Below are 21,636 nucleotides of genomic sequence, written 5' to 3' on the forward strand. Positions count from 1 at the left end.
TTCACATTCGACAAGAGCAACAACCACAACAAGAATAATTACGATGGCAACAGCAACAGCAATAGCGCTAACAACTCGACAAAATGCTAGTTAAATATTGATTTTAATTTTCCACATAATTGCAATTAGTTGATGAACTGTCAGCAGCTGCGTTTGCCAATGTTGTGTTCAAATGTTCTCGATGTTTTTGTCGTTGCCTTTGCTGTTGCTGCTGTCGTCGTCGTTGTCGTTGCTGCTGCTGACGCGTGTTTAATCAAGCAGAGCAGCAACAACAGCAACAAAAATAGCAACAACAACCAAACCTAACAATCCTAACAACTACAATATGGACTAGCTTCGAATGAGTTGAGTGTATCTGCTGTGAATGACGCACAGTTATGCTGTAATGTGAGCTTAAGCTGTGACTTAATCTTGTCCTCCTACTCAAAGTGTGGGCAATGAATAATTGCTTATTGGAGTTATCCCGTCAAGCTTGCAAGTTAAGCTCTTTTGAGTCTGGTGGTGTTAAGAGCTACATTCGTTAAAATTCATATATCTGTTTTGTATTTTTATCAAGACTTTTCTTGTAACATTGGCGATTAAATTACATTTTTTAGTAGGGATATGTATTTTAATTTTGTATGAAAGAGTATTTATTAAAAATGTCTATTTAGAATGGCAATTAAAAAATAGAGTTTTCCAAAGCACATAAAGTTATAAATAATTTTCTATTCTAGTGAAAGAGATTTATTATAGAGTTTCAAATTCGTTTTTAATTACATAATTTTATTGATATTTATTCCTTTAGTTAAATCATTTCATTAAAGTTTAATAGATTTGTGGTTTTATTTAAATATACAAGATTCTTTAAATTTCGTTTAACACCAAAATAATCGAAAAAAGAGAACGAATGTCTTCTGTACATTTTTAAGTTTCTACATCTACATCGGCTCATCATGTGCCTTTCTCCTGCCCGATTACAGGATATGACGAGCTGAGTGAGCAGCCATCAATGCTTGTTATGAAAGCCGAAGCTTTGCTTCCCTACTCCTGTCTCCATCGTGCCTTCAGCAACGCCCATTTGCTGTACCTCTTTCGGTCGAAGTGGGGGTGGGAACGAGTGCCAAGTCAATTATGCTTGTGTTTGAGCAGTGTCCCTGTGTAGGTGTTGTCACTGTGTGTGTGTCTGTGTGTGAGTATTGGTTAGCTCTGTTATGGCACTTACGCACAATTTTCACAACTCAAAAGGCATTTATTGATTGCACTTTAAAAGCCGGCTGGTTGCCTTTGCTGGCAGCTGCCAGGGCAACATACCAAAACACTCATACGCCACGTTGGCTCAGCATATCTCCCACAAGCAGCCGTGTTCAGTCCTGTGCCTGGCACACATTCGCCTCGCCCTCTGTGCGTTTATTGACTGCCGCTTTTCGTTTCCACATATTTTTTTTTCTTTCCAGATTTTTTTTTAAATTGAGTTTTTCTGCCATTTGCTCAACACCCGGACCACTTCCTCATCATCATCACGGCTGTGCTTGCCACACTTCTGTTCACCTCTGTTCACAGTTTGCGTTTGCGTTTGCCCTGCAGCCACTTAGTTCAACTTTTCTCTCCTTTGTTTGCCTGCTCTTGTTGTTGATGCTGTTGTTGTTGGTTTTTTTGCTTTTCGTTTTTTGGGAAAAGCCAATTTTGTGCCCAACTTCTGGGCACATGTAAATTTGTGTAGCATACTTTTTGGGGGCGAAGGCAGATGCCAGAACGAGGAAAATCAAAGTAACTTGCGCTTTTCTCAGATAGAAATTGTTCCGCCATGTGGCTGCTATCTAGGCTTGAAGTTCATGCCCCAAGGGTAATGCCTGCCATGATTCGACTAATGAAGAGCACTTGACAATGAGCTGAAAAAGTCGAGAGTCGAGTTTGTAATAAATATGGACACCTAACTTTACAGATAGCTTCGTAATTATTTTGTGTTGATATATTATAAATTCTCATATTGTGGTTTCACATAAATGTCTATATGCAAATGTTAATTAAGCATCAAGTGGAGGCTCAAGGCTGACAACAAAGTGTGCCCTTAAATTATGCATAACCTGACACAATGCTAATTGAAATTATTCATCAAAAGCTGTGCTAAGATGCTCATATCTTGATAATGACCGCAGTATGTGGCAAGTACAGCTTAACAGGCAATTTGCTGCCCAATCGCAAATCAGACGAAAATAATTATGAAAATATGCAATTTATTGCTTGTTAATGCGTAAATTGCAATTTTCAATGCAGCAAGGTGATTTTGCAAGGATAATTTCGAAGCATCCAATGAGGTGTTAAATTTCACGAAATAACAATAAACTATAATTGATATTCTTAATGTTGAATTTGTCGCATATTTGAAAATGTGTTTATTTAACGTGCTATAAATACATCGCTTTATGTCATTTAAATATTAGCCAATATTTGAACATTGAATTATTCTTACACCAGATAGAGAAGAAAGATATAGCAATATTTCTGACAATAAGTCCAGTCTTTAAGGTTCCTTAAAAATTTAGTTGAGATAAGCTACAAAATTATTGGAGTTATTTAAGAAATAATTGTAAAAGTCAAAAAAAAAAACGGCTGTTGTAGTCGGTTCTTAATTGCTTTATTCAACAGTCTAATATATTTTGTACTCTATCATATTATAATCACTATTTTTTTTAAATTAGCGAATACAATGTGTTATTGCAATAAGATAAGCCAGAGCGCATGAGGTCTTCAGGTTATCTACGCTATATTTTGAATGTAATAAAGTATCGATGTACTAAATGTAACCTTCAATATATTAATTCGGTGTATTTTTAGAATAACACCGCACTGTTTATTGAAAATGGGTTGCGGGTATCTCATAGTCGAACACACTCAAATGTAGCTTTTCTCTTGTTAATAGTTGAACATAATATTTAAATGTATCTATATAATATTGAATTACAAAAAACTCAATAATAAACATAATTGTGTACTTTTATGTTGTTGACATCATAAATCAAAATTAAACCATTTCGCTGCTCAGCTCTTTTGATCAATATTTAATTATTCGCTCATCGTTTAATTTCCGCACTTCACAGGCTCGTTAAAGTTAGTCGTAACAACTATGTTTAAACACTTCAGCGTAATTACACTTTAAGTTATATTTAATGGCATTTGTTTAAGATATTGAAGCACTATTTCCAGATTGGTTTTTATGTGCAATATTTTGTTTTATAGAAAATCGTTCAATTACTCGTGCTGGGCTTTTATGTGCATCAATCACAAAAGGCAGTCGGCCTCCTCCTTTATACGAGGAGCTGCGTCAAGGACTTTCGTTTTTCTCATACGCTGCTCTGTTTGGCTGCTTTCTGCAGTTGTTTGTGACATTTTCCCCATAGACGTCGCACGACCCAAAAACATAAATTTCTATGGAGTCGCGACCAAATCAACGCCAAGTGCTAAACGCTTTGCTTATGATTTTTATTGCTCTGTATTATATACATATATATAATATATACATGAGTGTGCGTGTGTGTGTGTGTGTGGAGGGGTCTTACGTCTTTTGGCATATTTTTAGACATTTTTGTCGCAGCGTTAAGTGCGCCGCAGCAGCGGAAATGCCAACTATGACATGAATGAGCATGAATTCTTTATGGTCTCGACTGGCCACGCCCCTTTTCTGTGTAAAATAATGCACACATCTGCTATGTGCACACATGTGTGTTTACGTGTGTGCGTGAGTTCTTAATTTCCTTTATGTTGCCGCACTGTTTTGATGAGCAATTTCTCTCAGTCAGTGTAAATTCACATTTTTCGTGTCAGTTTTCCACTTAAAGCACATTTTTCAAATTGGGTTAGCGGAACGCACTGAAAGTGAGCAAAGATGGCCGGAAAATTGTTGAACGGAAAGTTTTCTTATTATGCCCGGCATTGTTTTCTTGTAAAAAAGAACCAAGTGGCTTCCTTCCTGTCATGTCCTGTTTTACATTTTCAACAGCTTTCTGACTGCCAACAGCTGATGCTGCTGCCATTTGGCCTGAAGATCCGACTCTCCCCCCCACTCCCCTTTGACATGCCTCCTCGGCCTACACCCAATGCCTTACAATGTTACACATTTTGATGCGCATTTATTTTTCAATTTCGTGTGCGTGAGACACCCTTAACCCTCGATTCGACCCCCCACAACCCCATCGAAACCCAAAGCCAACCCCATCAGCGTCATCAGCAACATCAGCTACAGCTACAGCTAGGCAGTTATATAGTATTCTCACTTACAAAAGAAGGGCTACCTGCTGCTATGGGCTCTGAAAGCAGGTCCAGTTGCGTATTTCTTTTCGCCGTTGGCCACGTTTTATTAGCCTCTTTTATGCCTTCAAGCATCGTTAGGTTCTCACCGTTTTTTAGTGGCGTTTCTGATGAAATTTTTAAGTCGTTTGTGAGCTTAATTCCTACAGTCATTTCCAATGGGACTATTATATTACGGGATTTGGTAACGCTTCTTAGCATAATTGACTTGACAGTTTTAGTATCTGTTCATAACATGAAGAAAATGGGGAATAATTATAATAATGGTTGAATTACATACAAATTAGCTTAGACGTTTGGTAGATTTGGGTAATAATAAATTTAATTGAATAGGGAGAAGTTCAGCCTGAAAAAAGAATTTAAGTATTTTATAAGCTTTACGTTGTATAGTGCCATTTGGTCTAAATATTGGAGAGCGATACATTGTATAGCATTATATTTTGTAGAGGTAATTATATTTACAATGTATACATTTAGTTCGCAATGTTTAAAGGTCATTCAGTATGATCAATTTTTGTTATAGTTAGTTATATAGAATTGTTAAAAAAATAATTAAAGAAGAAAGAATAAATGAATTATTTATAAAGAACCCAATACAATAAGATGAATAATAATTTTAATATCATATGATATACATATGTATAAAAATAGTGTAGAAAATATTTAATATAACTTTGACAAGTTAAGATTATTTCTTTCATCTTAAATTTTACCATTGAAAGTTCCTTACATACACTCTCTGTTTTACTTACTTATTACCCATCATACCTTAAATTCTGCCCTTTACTCATAAGGTAGAAAAGTATTATAACTTTGTGGCTGCAGAAAATGTATGTAACAAGAAGAACAAGTAAGAAAGTTACAGTCGAGTGTGCTCGACTGTGAGATACCCGCTACCCATTTTTAATAAGGGCCAAATATTGCGGAATTATTTTCAAAATATACCGAAAATACTAAAAAATACTAAAAATATACCGAATGATATGTTTGGTATATCGATACAGGACACCATTCAAAATATACCACAGACGGCACTATGTACCAGATTGTCGCCCAAAACAACTAAAAGCCCTAGTAAGTAGGCGTTTTTGCCCATACAAAAGTATTTCTTTAATAACTTCCACAATTTTTATCTGATCGCAATTAAATTTTCAGAAATCATAACTACTATAGTAATTATTGTATATACCAAAATTCGCAAGTCTAGCTTTAAAATTGCGCTTGTTATTTGATTTTTTTGATTTGCGGGGGCGGAAGTGGGCGTGGCAAAAATTTGAAACAAACTTGATCTGCGTGCAAACATAACAAATGCTATCGAAAAAAAATTATAGCTCTATCTCTTATAGTCTCTGAGATCTAGGTGTTCATACGGACAGACGGACAGACACACAGACACACAGACGGACAGACGGACAGACGGACATGGCTATATCGTCTCGGCTGTTGACGCTGATCAAGAATATATATACTTTATAGGGTCGGAGATGCCTCCTTCTACCTGTTACATACATTTCCTGCCGGCGCAAAGTTATAATACCCTTCTACCCTATGGGTAGCGGGTATAAAAATACCCCATGGAATTAGGGTCTTAGATGCTTTGGCTACAATCTGTTATATTTCGTACTTTATGGTATATTATCAATATAGAACTATATCAATATACCAAATATAAGCTTTGATATATTTTAGTATTTCTTAGGTATATTAATTTGGCGTATTTCAAAAATAATACCGTACTGTTTTTATATACATATGAGTAACGGGTATCTCTCAGTCAAAAACACTTTATTGTAGCTTTCTTACTTGTTATTTATAAAGTGGGTAGTATAATTAGTTATAATTTTCGTTTCGTTTATATAAATTATATAAAAATTATTTGCAAATTTAAATGTACAGAAAAATGTTGAAAACTTTTACAACTTAAACTTTAACTCAACTTGAACTCTCAACTTTTACCCACTAAAAGTAGCTTATAATAACATATTTAAATATTTGTGGACTACATTTTTTGCTTAATTTTTAAATACACGTTTTACTTTAAGTATCCCATCATTTATCCTACTCGATTTACCTATAAATTGTGAGGAAATTGCGCACTTCCTGCAGCAGCCAAGTAATTAAATAGAAAACACTTTAAAGTTAATTGATTATTTGCAATATCAATAAACACACTTCCACACAAACATACACACACATGTGCACAAGCTGCACACGTTCTACATACAGAAGACTTCTCCATCTCACATCATATTATAGCTAGTTTGCCACCTCGGGCTGTTTGTGTGTGCTTTCTTGTGCTGCATCGAGAGATTGCCTCATAAATTTGCGAGTGAATTTTTAAGAAGACTGGGATAAGCGACAGACTGTAATGGGCTATATCCCAGGCTATTGTATGTGTGTGTGTGTGTGTATGGGTGTGTGTGTGGCACAGCTTGAGGTGTTTTTAATTAGATGGTAGCTAGAGGAGAAACACTGCTAGTGTGTTTGTGTTTGTGTGACAAATAAACTTGACTGTTAATATGGACAGTTTCCATTTATTTCAATTAAAAATGCAATGCAGTTGGCCTTTTGGACTTTCGGGGCATAAATATTCATTGCTAATAACAGTCCATTTATGGATTTATCGTCTGTTTCTCTTACTCTCACTATATATGCAACTATGTAACTAACTTATGTAACCTTGCCTCTCTTTTTTTCCACTTATTTACAGCCGCAACATTGTTGCTGTTAAGGACACACGTTTATTGGCGAACTTAATGAATGTTGCAGGCATTTGCATGTGCAACAAATTGCGGCAACGCTGCAGCCTCAACAATTGCAATAAAACTTTGAACAAAAGTAATTAAAAGCGTAGCGAAGTTCATTTTTCGGAGCGCTATGCGACAACTCAATTGCTGAAACAACAGAAGCGGAAGCGGCAGAGTGACAGACAGACAGACAGAGAGCAGAGAGAAGAGCAGGAGACGAGAAGAAGGCAAAGGAGCTGCAGGACCTGCTTGTGTGAATGGCCAGACGACAGCTGACGCTGCCTGCGAGAAACAGCTAACAGCTGACAGTGCTTAAAGGAGCACCCGAGGACACAAGCCAGCAGCCAGCAGCCACGGCCATAAAATGCAAAAGGAGAACAATGTGACGGCAGAGAACTGCCAATTCGTTGGCCCCTATCGCCTCGAAAAAACCCTCGGCAAGGGTCAAACGGGTAAGTGCTTGGAAATGCTTACCAATCTAACCAATCAACTCGTCAACCAATTTTTGCATGTTTCATATTCTCAGGACTTGTCAAGCTGGGCGTGCACTGTGTGATTGGCAAGAAGGTGGCTATTAAAATAATCAATCGCGAGAAACTCAGCGAATCGGTGCTAATGAAGGTAAGCAAATATTGTATCTTCGCTCTCCCGCTTTTCTCTCTCGCATTTCTTCACACTGGCCTACCAATTACTCACTCCTTCAATGGCCACAATCCGCAGTGGCTTATGACTTTGGAAAGTTTTGTAGCCAATTTTTTATTGTTCTGTTGTTTGTCTTTTGGCGCTAGTCATAAAACGGTGGAGACGCAAAGAGCGCAAGGGAAAAACGGCAATAAAATTTCGTCGCTCGGTGGTTTTCGCCTTGAAATTCAAAAAGACAAGACAACTTTAAGCTCTCAGCTAATGCTGGGGATTGTCCGGATCAGGGCGGGGTATGAGTGATGACATGTTTTTGCTGACGAAGGGTAAAAACCCCCGAAAAAGAGTAGAAAAAAAATTAGTTTTTATTTTTCGCTTTTATGGATTTTTAAGAACTTTGCAGGATATCTATCAAAAAGTTGGTTATGGCACAAGTTTAGCGGGTCAACATGTAATTAAGCACTGAGCTGCGTTAAAGCCAAATAGAAACCAAACTGGTTTGACATTCGCATGTAATGGAGCTATGAGATGGGATTACTTTTAAATGCTTTATAATCATAGCAGAAGTAGTAATAGAGCGTGTTAAATAGAACGAAATACTTCGCTCTGATATTAAACTATTCTTATGAGTTGTTGACAAGTTTATTATTAAGATTGAGCCGCTTTAATATCTTAAAATAATACGAATCTTAATGAGGTAGAGATTTTAAAGATATTTAAGAGACAATTATAGTTATTCAAAAGAGTTGTAACAATGCCAATATTGAGGATAAATTGCTTAAATTAATTTAAAACAAAAGTGAAACTTTTTGAAGAAAAGTTTTCTAAGAAAGAAATAAAAGAAGAAAAGAAGAAAAGAAGAAGGAAAACGAACAAACTAACAAATACATTTTTATTTAACTAAAATTTTAAATATTTGGTTATCATAGTGGAAAAATGATTTCAAATATTGTTCAAATGATGAAATGAAAAATACGCGTAGTGAAATGTGTTTTTGTTTTATGCGCGTCTGATTTATTCTTCGATCAAGACGGATCGCGTCGCTCTAAATTCATTATTAGAATGAGAGCATAGCAAATATTAAAAGGAATATAAAAGGAATATTCATAAATTTTTTTCAGACAAGCGTGGAGTATATTAATTATTTAAAGAACTAAGAACAAAAATATATAATATTTTATTTTTTAATAATTATCCCATCAACAAAATATGTATAGAAATGTAGAATTTAAAAAGACAACAAAAATGGCTTGCTTAATTTCAAAAAGGAGCCAAGTTTAAGTGCAACCATAAATTATAATTTAAAGGATACCGACTTCCATTGAATAATAACTTGAATTACGAACATAAACAGAAACGATTATGAAATTGTTATACAAATAGTCGTCATTAAACACTGATAACTGAGAGAAATAATGTTATTAATTAGAGCTTAATCGCACTAAAATTAAAGCAAGTCGAATGGAAAGAATTTTATCAGATTCTGTCAAAATGAAATCGCCCAGCCATAAAAACCAAGTAAATTATTATCCCCACCCGAGAAAAAAAGAAATTGGTGCACTTTTGTAGGACATTGAAAGGACATGCGACAAATTAGTGCGTGCGTCGACAAAGTAAACCAAAAATACAAAAGGAAAATCACCAAACTAGAACTGTCAATTGGGGAATGGGGGAAAGATAGACGTCGAGAGATAGAGTAAGGGACAGAGCGAGACAGAGAGCGAAAGAGAATAAAGTAGAGTGGCGACAAAAGTGTTGCGATGACTTCAATGTATGTACAAAGCATATACATATAGTATATACTTGCCTTATGTACATACGGTAGACATGTATGTTGATATATAGGACAAATTGAGTGCAAGGTGAACGCGCTGGCCTCTATAAATAGCTTGTGGGCGATTGCGTGTCCTGGCAGCCAAGCAGGCAGGTCAGCTGGTTTGCTGGCAGCTGGTTAAGACACGCAATGACATGGTCAGAGCAGGACATTTACATTTTGAAAACATAAACACGCTGAATGCATTGTAAATGCGAGCGAGATGTTATCGAGGCAAAGTGGGGAAAAATGTTCAATAGTCGCGTGGTGGCAAAATAAGCAACATTATCGATAATCACTTGGAAAACATTTTAAGAATAATTACTTAGTGTGTTTGCTGGATATGGGAGATAGGAGCCAAGACTCTCATGTGAGTGTGTGTGCTTTGGTGTGTCCTTACGTATGCGAGTGTGTTGTGTATTTAACAAGTGCTCAACGTCTGGCATTGTCATTGTCATTCAAGGTTGAACGTGAAATTGCCATCATGAAACTAATCGATCATCCGCACGTGCTCGGTCTGAGCGATGTGTATGAGAATAAGAAATATTTGTATCTAATATTGGAGCACGTATCTGGCGGAGAACTCTTCGATTATCTGGTTAAAAAGGGACGCCTCACGCCCAAGGAGGCGCGCAAATTCTTCAGGCAAATCATCTCAGCGTTGGATTTCTGTCATTCACACTCCATATGGTAAGCATTGCAAATCTATCTATCTGTCTGTCTCGAGATATCGATAGATGTCCACCATAAATCTCAATAACCGTTTTGCCTTCTGCAGTCATCGTGACTTGAAGCCCGAGAACTTGCTGCTGGACGAGAAGAATAATATCAAGATAGCGGACTTTGGCATGGCCTCATTGCAGCCAGCGGGCAGCATGTTGGAGACATCATGCGGTTCACCACATTACGCCTGCCCAGAGGTCATTCGGGTGAGTTTGCTGCACAAAAAACATTCACTAATATTCATTACGTATACGTTAAGCTCAATTATTAAATGGAGTGTCTTCTAATATAATTAATCAATTTACCTAAAGTGTATGTCTATATATAGCAACGATATGACGGATAACTATTACGTATATGCAGAGCTAAACTTTTTGTTGGGGAATAAATGTTAATTTGAGCACATGAATTATTACGCATACGCAAAGTTTACCTTCTAATTTCAGCAGCGCATTTATTATAATTATTGCGTATACGCTGTGTGGGTTTCAGAGTTATTGTAATGAAGTCATTTAATGAATTCGTAAAAAAGTTTTAAGCACGAACCGTTGAATTACAAATTAAACAATATTCACTCTTTTAAATTTCACATGAAAACACGGATAAATAGAATAACAAAACAGCGCACAAAAGTATACAACATATTTTTCTGTGAAATTCATATGAAAAAAAATTTACGTTATGGCAACAACAAAAAAATTGCGTGAGTGTATTTTAACTGGTTCAGAGTTGAAAATCGCACTTAGGACTTCCTTGAAACTTTATTTTCTATAAGAAAATTTTCAAATCATTATAAACGCATTTGTTTCCCCAAACGTATTTTTGCTGGGTAACTTTCAGTGCAGAACTTCGATTCTCAGTGCTGTGCTGTGCTGTGACTGCTGCCGTCAATCAAGGCAAAGTTTTTAGCACATTTTCGTCAGATTCAGCTGCGCTAAATCCAGCAGCTCCTACTGTTCCCTGTTCGCTGCTGCTGGGTGCGGTATTCCATGCAAATGTCGCCAGATATGCAAATTGCGTATTCCATGCAACGTTGTCGTTGTGTCATGTGCGCATATCACTTGCCGATGATACAGGAGTGAGGCTGCCGATGCTATGTGGCATGTGGCATGACAGACGGCATCGTGTTTGGCTTTTCCCAAGCAAGTTGCATGCATCATTTCACTCACGCAGCACCAGCAGGCAAACCTCAGTCAACGTTTGCTGCTGCTGTCTGGCAAGCCGGTAAGAGCTGCTGCGTGTAATAAATTCATAAGCGGAATTTAAAAATATATATCCTTGCCTGCAGCTATAAATCCCTTGGACCGTTACGTGATCTGTTTCACTCAAGAATATCTTCTGTATGTGTTGTATAAATATTCAAAACTCAAAGCATTGTCTCACCAGCTGCGTTGCGTGGCTGCAGTTGTTTTTACCACGTCTTGATTTTCCCCATAATTGATGGGTGGCAGCTCCAACTCCACCGCAGGCAAGTCCAATGATAACTGGCAGCAGGATAAAAGCCATCTAACAACACGTGTAATTGATTTGGTTCTCTTTTTCAACAAGACGCCCCACAGCATCAGTTTTGGGTGCAGGTAACCTTACGAAACCTCAGTCAATCAATCACTTGAGTGGTCGTTAAAGGATACAAACCGACGATGCTTAATCGTGGCTAAGTTTGCGTTGAGCTCAAGCTGGAGTCTAGATAAGCGCCAGTTTCAGTTGCACAAAAATCAAATTTAAATGTAATCTTTTATGTCAAGTCACTGAGATTTTCTTGGGGTAAAATAAACTTTGATTTATAGCACAAGAAATAAAAAGGGTATTAAAGACATAGTAAGAAGATAATTTACGATATTTTATTAGGAAGTTATTTTATGAAATATTTTATATTTTAAGGAAGATTCAATAATAAATTCAAAGACTACTTTAAATATATGTTAACTCTTTACCTTCACCTTCGATAAAAGTAATCTACAATTAAATAATCAATACTTCAACTGTTTGCTTAGAATACTTTTAATTTGTATTGCTCGTATTTGCAATAAAAAGTTAAGTTTTTACCTGCCCCAACCGTAATTACAATGGGCATTACACGTCACTGAATGTTGCAGCAATTATTGTGTGCAACTCGAAGTCGTTGTGCCACTTAACGGCCAAGTCAATAACCGAAGGCCTGCAACTCGCTGCTCGGCATTTGACGGACACGTCAATGGACGTCAAAATGGGAATTGCAGCAGCTTGTCGTTGTAGTTGTTGATGTTTCAGTTCTTTTGTTGTAGTAGCTGATGGGTTCAATGACTGTCTGTTGGTGGTTGGGTAATAGTTGCACTTAATTGTAGAGTATAGAAATTAATAACAATGCAACAAAACAAGTCTTGAAATGGACATGCTCTTGAGGCGAAAGGGTAAAAAGGTTTCAACGCCCAGCCACGAGCACACAATAGCCAATTTTCTTAATCGAATTTCGCAAATAGAGAAAATGGGAGGAAAAACAATAAAACTAAATCACACACAAGTGAAGGAAACTAATAAAAATTAATAATATAACAGTAGATCGACGGAAAAATACCCTATATTATGCAAATATTCGATGCTTGAACTTAAATCTAAAGCTAAAGTTAAAGTCTAAAGTTATCCATGTATTTATTAAGAAAAATATTAACATTTGTGCACTTATTACTTAACAAATTTAGAATAAAAAAGTTAAGGAAAAACTCTTACTCAAATATTTAATATAATCAAAAGAAATTAAGCAAAAAATAAAAAAGTAAGCTATGTAAATACGAAATAGTATTTTAATATATTTTCTTAAACATATTATTGTACTAATTACTTAAATAATTTAATATAACAATAAGAAAGTAAGTTCAAGAAAAATACCATAATAGCTATCTGTATAATAAATAGTATTTTAATATACTATTTCCTTTAGTGAGTCTTATGCACAACACTTTGTATTATTAATAATCTACCCAGTCTTCTTGTGCCACGCTGAGTATTTGGAATGTCTCAATTTCTGATTTGCTTGTTTTGTTCTTTTTCTTTTTTGCCATTTCCTTTTGCTCGGTTTGTTCGCCTCGCCCATCCATACCATTTGATTCGCCCATGCGAAGGGTGAGAAATACGATGGACGGAAGGCGGATGTGTGGTCATGTGGTGTCATACTGTATGCACTGCTGGTGGGTGCGTTGCCCTTCGACGACGACAACTTGCGACAGCTGTTGGAGAAAGTCAAGCGCGGCGTCTTTCACATACCGCATTTTGTGCCGCCCGATTGCCAGAGTCTGTTGCGTGGCATGATTGAAGTGAATCCGGACAGACGTCTAACGGTGAGTCATCCAATCCATACACAAAATGCCAATTGCAACCAAACCGAAAACCAAAACCGACAATCTAAACAACAATTCAAAGTGCGTGTTTGGTACTTGTTAGAGTGGGTGGTTGGTTTGCCTGTTATTGTGGCATGCAACAACCCCCAAAAAATAACAAGAATGCGAACGGCACACTAAGCTGTTGTTTACCTTTACTTTACTTTCTTTTATTTTATTTTTTTTTGTGGGTCAAAACGCTGCTGGATATGTTAACCTTTGTGTAACGCGTTTGTTGTTACTTTTAGTTGGCCGAAATAAATCGCCATCCCTGGGTCACGGCTGGAGGCAAAGGTGAATTGGAGCTGGAGCTGCCCATGATGGAGGTGGTGCAAACACATGTCATACCCACAGCAAACGCTGTCGATCCCGATGTGCTCAATGCCATTTGCTCGTTGGGCTGCTTCAAGGAGAAGGACAAGCTCATCCAGGAGTTGCTGAGTGCCAGGTAGGTGGTCGCATTCGCATCTCCAATTATCTGTGGCTAACCTAACGAGCATCATTGCAGTCACAACACCGAAAAGGTCATTTACTTTCTGCTGCTAGAGCGCAAGCGACGTCGGCCAGCACTTGAGGATGATGAGGAGATTGCACAGAAGTCACGCAGCGAACTGGACGCTGTGGATCCGCCGCGAAAGCGTCTTGACAAGTGCCGCATCAATGGCACCAATGCGCCCAGTTATGGCCAGATCTCCGAGGGTTCACCGCTCACGCCGCGACGACAGGCTTTCAAGTAAGTGTAAAGAGAGTCACATTTAATTGGACTGCTATTTCATTGAGTTTACTCTGCAGCTTCCGCTCGTACAGCAGCACACGTAACCACCAGCGACGTTCGCCCACAACGGTGTCGTCCTCGGTGCGCAGCTCCTCATATCACAGCCCGACGCGCTGCAACTCACCGATGAGCTCGGCACAGCAGCAGGCAAACGCCATATCGCGACCATCGTCGCCAGCGGCGGGCACTCGTCACTCCACCTATGGGGATCGTGAGCGTTCGGGTTCGGTGCATCATCCGTCGGTCAGTCGAACGCCATCGCACAGTTCACAGAAGAGCATCGAAGGCGACGTTGTGGTCGTCAGAGAGCCACGTTTGGAGCGTCGCGACTCATCGCGCCAGACGCAGGATCGAAGTGGTGGCGGCTCCATGCGCGATCGGGATCGGGATCGTGATCGTGACCGTAGCGATCGCAGTGATCGTGGCGATTGTGTGGGTCCACCGCCTGGCAGTCCTGGTGGCAATTCGGGCAGCAATTCATCGGCTGCGTCGCCATCGGTGCATCATCGCGCCAACTCAGGTCCGACAATTGCCATTAGTATGTTCCACGATCCAGACTCGAATAGTGGTGTGTGCATGCCCCGTAGACCCTTTGTGGTATCCCTCCCTTATCTAAGACTCTGCCTTACTCTAATTTCAACATATTCTCATTATCTATGCTCTCTACAGTTGTGAATCCTAATGGCTCGCCAATGATGAATAATAGCAATCCTGGCATGCCCGGCTCACCTTGCAACACGCCTGGCGGGCAGCTCTGGAAGACGCGACTCACGAACATCAAGAATAGCTTTTTGGGCAGCCCACGTTTCCATCGCAGAAAAATGCAAGGTGAGTCTCTATCTCTTCTATTATAATGAATATCTTTTTAATGTTGCTTTCATTTCAGTCTCCGCCGATGAGGTGCATTTAACGCCGGAATCGTCGCCAGAGTTGACCAAACGTTCCTGGTTTGGCAACTTGATAACCACAGAAAAAGACGAAACCTTTACCATATTGGTCAAGGGTAAACCCATTGCCACAGTCAAAGCGCATTTGATACACGCATTTTTATCCGTAAGTCACACATTGATTTATTTAGAATAGGTAAACTTATATTGGATATTAAACCAGTTTTTAGAAAAAAAATTGTCTTTAATTAAGTAATTTTAAATATACTTTAGTTGTCTGTTAAAGAAATAAAACTTATGTAATACTGTGGGCAAAAAGTAGTAAGACTTTGTTCATAATTTTAAAATTCTTTATTTATTCGGCCAAATCTATTTCGTCCCCCTCAAATTAATCCCTCCCGGCCACAATACACTTTCGCAAACGTTTTTTCCAATCCTCGAAATAGTTTTTAAAGTAGATTTCCGGAACAGCCTTCAATGCGCGTAGCTATTCTCGTTTAATGTCTTCAATTGACTCAAAACGATTTCCCCGGAGCGATCGTTTGAGTTTTCTGAACAGCCAGAAGTCACACGGAGCTAAATCAGGCGAATACGGTGGTTGTGGAACGATATTGGTTGAATTTTTGGCAAAAAACTCACTAAGAATCAATGCAGTATGCGACAATGCATTATCGTGCAGCAGAAACCAACAGTTATTGATCCATAATTTTGGTCTTTTTAGACGAATTGCCTCACGCAAACGACGCATAACGTTCAAATAATAGTCCTTATTAACAGTTTGGCCGGATGGAAGGAAATCATAGTGCGCAACACCACGAAAATCGAAAAAAACTGTCATCATGACCTTGATTTTTGAACGACTTTGACGAGCTCATTCTTGACCCTCCTTGAAGTCTTTGTACCACTTATAAACCTTTTTATACCCGCTACCCATAGGGTAGAAGGGTATTATAACTTTGTGCCGGCAGGAAATGTATGTAACAGGTAGAAGGAGGCATCTCCGACCCTATAAAGTATATATATTCTTGATCAGCGTCAACAGCCGAGACGATCTAGCCATGTCCGTCTGTCCGTCTGTGTGTCTGTCCGTCTGTCCGTCTGTCCGTCCGTCCGTATGAACACCTAGATCTCAGAGACTATAAGAGATAGAGCTATAATTTTTTTCGACAGCATTTGTTATGTTTGCACGCAGATCAAGTTTGTTTCAAATTTTTGCCACGCCCACTTCCGCCCCCGCAAATCAAAAAAATCAAATAACAAGCGTAATTGTAAAGCTAGAATTGCGAATTTTGGTATATATAATAACTACTATAGTAGTTATGATTCCTGAAAATTTGGTTGCGATCAGATAAAAATTGTCGAAGTTATTAAAGAAATACTTTTGTATGGGCAAAACGCCTACTTACTAGGGGTCTAATTTGCTTTGGCCGACAATCTGGTATATTGTGCCGTCTATGGTATATTTTGAATGGTGTACTATATCGATATACCAAATATACCATTTGGTATATTTTTAGTATTTTTAGTATATTTGGTATATTTTTTATAATAATACCCCAAAATATATTTTTAGTATTTTTGTAGTATAATTGGTATGTTTTGAGAATAATACCGCAAAATATATTGCTTTTATTCAAAATGGGTAGCGGGTATCTCACAGTCGAGCACACTCGACTGTAGCTTTCTTACTTGTTTTGTGACATGGTAGAATCACCGAAGGCCTTTTGCAACATTTTGAAACATTTCGGCACCCGAAATTTGATTCCGCACACAAAATTTAATGGAACTTCTTTATTGAAAAATTTCACTCATTGTAAAAATCGCCGAATGCACTTTTTGTACTTCAGAAAAACAGGCATATATTAAACACTAATGATTATTTTGATATGATATTTGGCATAGAAGTTACTGACAGTCTTGCCAACCTAGAAACAAAATATTTCGACGAATGGACTTCCGCACGAAATATAAATTAAAAAGTCTTACTACTTTTTGCCCACAGTAGTATATTAAGTAGTCATGTTAAACCGGGTTTTTAGTGTTTTTTAAGAGTAATATATTTTGAGAGTGGTACTTTTTTAATGCACAAATGTTTTTAGCAAATACATACATATATATAATAATAAAATTTTGTACATATCTATTAGCCTTTTTTTAATACTCTGAGCTTTTGTATGAAAATTGTAAATTATTATTGTAAGTTTCTTTTCATAGCATATTAAGAACAGACAATTTATACGCTATCATTGCAAATATATTATATTTCGAGGGTAATGCAACTAGGAATCTGTTTTAATAAAATTCAAAATATCTATTTTAATATTGCAACATTTTCAGCTTACTAATCCAAGTCTATTTTAAATTTATAGATGGCTGAACTATCGCATAGTGTAGTTTCACCCACCTCGTTCCGTGTGGAATACAAACGCAATGGCAATGGACCAGTGATGTTTCAGCGGCATGTCAAATTTCAGGTAAGTGTGTATAAGAGTTATCAAAGATAAATAATGAGAAATAAGCATGTATTGTGTGCACAGGTTGACATTAGCGCCATTTGCAAACAAGGTGATATTGCGGATATGCTATTCGCTCTAACGTTTACACTGCTATCAGGTGAGTTTTACCCTGTCAATTTGCCAATCACTTTCAATAATTTAACTCCTTCCTCCACCACAGGCAACATACGCCGTTTTCGCCGTATTTGCGAGCACATACAGTCGCAGGTGTGTTCGAAGCGTTTTCCGGGTCCCAGCAGTCCACCAACCGTAACCTCAGTTACCCAGGCGGTCTCCGAGAGCTCCTCATGTGGTTCGGTGTCCAGCGAACGTTTGTCCTATAAGCGACAGGTGGTAAGTTTTGAAATATATTTGAATTAAGTAAAATTTTTAACTTCATATTTATTTACAGATTGAAAACGATTTGGAAAATGATTCGATATTCTCATACAAGTCAGGCAATGGACGTCGGGCATCGACGACGAACAACAATAATGCCAATCCCGTTGATATTCCAGGCAGTCCCATTGCAGTGCGTTCAAAGTAAGTTGCAAATACTATCGAATGGGTCTTACTATCGATTAATTTGTGATCACTTTCATAGCAGCGAGACAGCTGAACATGAACGCAACCGTGAAATGCAGAGTGAGCGACAGGCGACAACGATGTCCGGTAGTGCAATCGCATGAGAATTATTTCTCTGATTTAGTTACATTTTTCCCAAGGATATTTGTTTTCTACTAACAATACAAAATGCAACCAAATATTTCAACTAAACGAACTCAAAACCAGTAACTGAAGCAGTATTTTCCCCACTTCAAAACCAAAAAATAAATAAAAAAAACAAAAAACCCAAAACAATAAACGCGATAAAAAAGCAATAATAGTGGAATTTGCACTAAACATTATCAACAGAATAAAAACAAAAAAAAAACACAGTTCATAAAATAACAAACATAATCTAAAACGTTTTGAAATTTCGAAAGCTGAATACCAATTGATGGATAACTTTTGCTAGCTGCTGCAGCTTTTCACATATTTTGTTATACTTATCTAAATCTATATTTCGATATTGTTTTTGTGATCATTTCTTTGATATTGAGTGTTCTTTTGTATGGACATTGTTGCCGCCGCGCCTAAAAAGCTTACAATATACGACTAAATAACACCGTGTAAAAATACAAAAAAAAAAAAACGTTTAAATTAAATAAAGATGACAAACAATGATAAAATAAAGGAATACTTCAAAATAAAAGTAAAATTACGAAATGAATTCGTTTTTGAATATGCTCTAGCTTAAGCCACCATGTTATATTAGAGTTTTTTCATAATCTAGTCTAGGCTTGATATTAGCTATGCAAATTAAATGCTACTCAAGTAAACGCCAGCAATTTGTATATTGTGTAAAAAAAAAAATTATACAAATAAAAATGCACTGAACATTGACTAAAAATTCAAAAAATTAATCCCTAAAATGCAATTTGTTGCTAGAAAAATAAAATGGGGAAACACACACACAAAATAAAACTATTTTGCTATCCAGAAAGAATACACGATAATACAAACTATTTTTCCTAATAAAAAATGGAGACAGATACTAAAGGAACAGCGACATCTTTCAGACTTCTAAGCATGCAAGCAGGACGATCATAACAGTGTTGTGTTGGTACAGTAAGAACTTGGATTCGAAGTGCACAGTGTATAAAGTACAGTTAAAACGAATTATAATAACCAAAAGGAAATTAAATGAATATGTAATATGGAATGTTAGACTAAACAAAAAAATTGTATAAATGAAATAATTGAATTTGAGTGGAAATTGTTCAAGTTGCTGAGCTGCACGAGAGCAATGAGAAACCCAATAAACATTGACTTGAAAATTTTCTATTTACAAAAAAACAAAAAAGCTATAACATCTTATAAAGCACCTGCTTGCGTTAGATCAAGCCAGCTGTCCACAAATGCACAAATCTCGATATATGCAATACTAATAGTTGTTGTTATCGATAATAATAATAACCATTAACCGAGTTTTTTGTATGGTAATCCAACAACAAAATCACTTTCCCATTTTCAATCTAATTTTTTAGTAATTTTGCATATTTTTATATTTTCTATCATACATTATATGATATTTTGAAACTAAAAGACTTATAAGAAATTAACATAAAGCAAATCCAAACAAAAACCGTCCATTTATCCAGATTTAAACTATAACGTAGGCAGCTCAGCAACTTTAACAATTTGGGCAAGTTGATATGGAGTAGAGGACAAGAGTAAATACTAAAAATATTTAACTATATACTGAATATAAGTATGTATAAAAAGAATATACTAAATAGAGATGAACAACTGTAAGACAGCAATATAAAAAAATGAAAACCACTTAAAATCGTGATTAGTTTAAATAATATATGCAGATATTAAAAAGTTAACGGAAAAATTATATATACGAGTATATGACAAATACTAAAATGCATGAAAAACAGCATGACAAAAAAAAATAAAATAAATTCAAATCAAATTTGTATAGTTTAAAACTTAAACTGACTTAAATAAGAACTCAAATGCGACAACAAAGAACACATGCAATAATGTTGAAATTGAATTACTTTTTAACATAAACTATATAATAATAATAACATAATGAATAATTAAAAAATTTTGAGTAAATTATTTAACAATCATTCAAGAACTCATTCAACCAGACGGAAGACATACATTCAAAATTAAGCTCACCGAATTGAACAAATAGCATTGCATATACATATATATTTCTTATACACATATATACATACATATACATCATATACATATACATGCATATATCATATATCATTATTTAACTAAATCTTTATATACATACATACTATATTCTGTACTTCTATGTACATATAATTATGCATTTACTTTCATTAACAAAAATGCCCAAGTTTCCCGCATTCAAAACATATATACATCAAAAATTCATGCATACGTGTACTTCATACATATACTAAATCCCATTTACATCACTTACACTCACACACATATATAAAATATATATATTTACAAAAACAAAAAGAAAAACGAAAACCTAAATTTAACTCAAATTCGTCGTCGAAGACCGAAAATTGTTGATTTTGTATCAGAAAAGATATACGAAATGTAAAGAAAAAAAATAAGATCATATTTTTGACATGACGAACGAAATGAATATTTATACTAAGTAAAATACCAAAAATTGCTCTGCATACTAACACAACAACACAAGGAAAACAGCAAACAAAAAAACATAATAAATGCTTTATAAATATAAATGCAATCTAATACTCAATGCTGCATATTGCCACGCCTACCCTTTACCTTATCTGAAGCCTAAACCAAAAACAAAAAAAAAAAAAAATCTTTTTGCGCTAACTTGAATAAACAAGGATGAAGAGGGCAGAAATGCCGAGAGTACTCGAGATAGTAGATACCCTGTTATGAAATCAGAAACTTTTATTAGCTACTACAGGGTATCGTTGAGAGCTAACTAATAAAACGAAATAATTTTCTTAAAAACCAAAAAAAAAAACATAATCAGCCACGAACCTACCTAACTCATTTTAACAGCTTTTTGTAACTCACACGATGGGGAGCGAATTTTGTGTTTGAGTTTCGCTATAAAGCTGAAATTTGATAATTTGATATGCAACGTATACATATTTCGATATATAGTATATATAAAGATATATTATACAAATCTGAGCAAGCGCTTACTTCAATCGCGAATGTTTAAATTTATATTACAAATAAATAAATTTAATATTTATTAAAGAAACAAAGAAAAACCAACAAAAACAAAAAAAAAAAAAAATACAAACATTTAGACTATAACGTTGTGTAATGTACTACGCTTTATATGATAATTTTTTCATTTCCAGATATCTGAAATA

At 36.3% G+C, this 21,636-nt stretch overlaps 1 protein-coding gene across 5 annotated transcripts in view; it reads left to right on the forward strand.

The window, feature by feature from the left end:
- Positions 1 to 21,532, forward strand: part of LOC132788372 (serine/threonine-protein kinase BRSK1) — a 31,936-nt gene extending 10,404 nt beyond the window's left edge. For 2 of the 5 annotated variants that reach the window (XM_060795782.1, XM_060795783.1), the window contains exons 2-16: positions 6,998 to 7,486; positions 7,561 to 7,655; positions 9,950 to 10,176; positions 10,265 to 10,415; positions 13,308 to 13,523; positions 13,811 to 14,010; positions 14,071 to 14,295; positions 14,355 to 14,905; positions 15,007 to 15,165; positions 15,224 to 15,390; positions 17,594 to 17,698; positions 17,762 to 17,837; positions 17,901 to 18,073; positions 18,132 to 18,262; positions 18,324 to 21,532. In XM_060795782.1, coding sequence (XP_060651765.1) covers positions 7,399 to 7,486; positions 7,561 to 7,655; positions 9,950 to 10,176; positions 10,265 to 10,415; positions 13,308 to 13,523; positions 13,811 to 14,010; positions 14,071 to 14,295; positions 14,355 to 14,905; positions 15,007 to 15,165; positions 15,224 to 15,390; positions 17,594 to 17,698; positions 17,762 to 17,837; positions 17,901 to 18,073; positions 18,132 to 18,262; positions 18,324 to 18,408 — 2,649 coding nt within the window. In that variant the 5' untranslated portion in view covers positions 6,998 to 7,398 and the 3' untranslated portion in view covers positions 18,409 to 21,532. The remainder of the gene's footprint in view (positions 1 to 6,997; positions 7,487 to 7,560; positions 7,656 to 9,949; positions 10,177 to 10,264; positions 10,416 to 13,307; positions 13,524 to 13,810; positions 14,011 to 14,070; positions 14,296 to 14,354; positions 14,906 to 15,006; positions 15,166 to 15,223; positions 15,391 to 17,593; positions 17,699 to 17,761; positions 17,838 to 17,900; positions 18,074 to 18,131; positions 18,263 to 18,323) is intronic. The other 3 variants (XM_060795784.1, XM_060795786.1, XM_060795787.1) reach the window with 3 other exon arrangements.
- Positions 21,533 to 21,636: the final 104 nt, after the last annotated feature.

The sequence above is a fragment of the Drosophila nasuta genome, chromosome 3 (genome assembly GCF_023558535.2).
Source record: "Drosophila nasuta strain 15112-1781.00 chromosome 3, ASM2355853v1, whole genome shotgun sequence".
Classification (NCBI taxonomy): domain Eukaryota; kingdom Metazoa; phylum Arthropoda; class Insecta; order Diptera; family Drosophilidae; genus Drosophila; species Drosophila nasuta.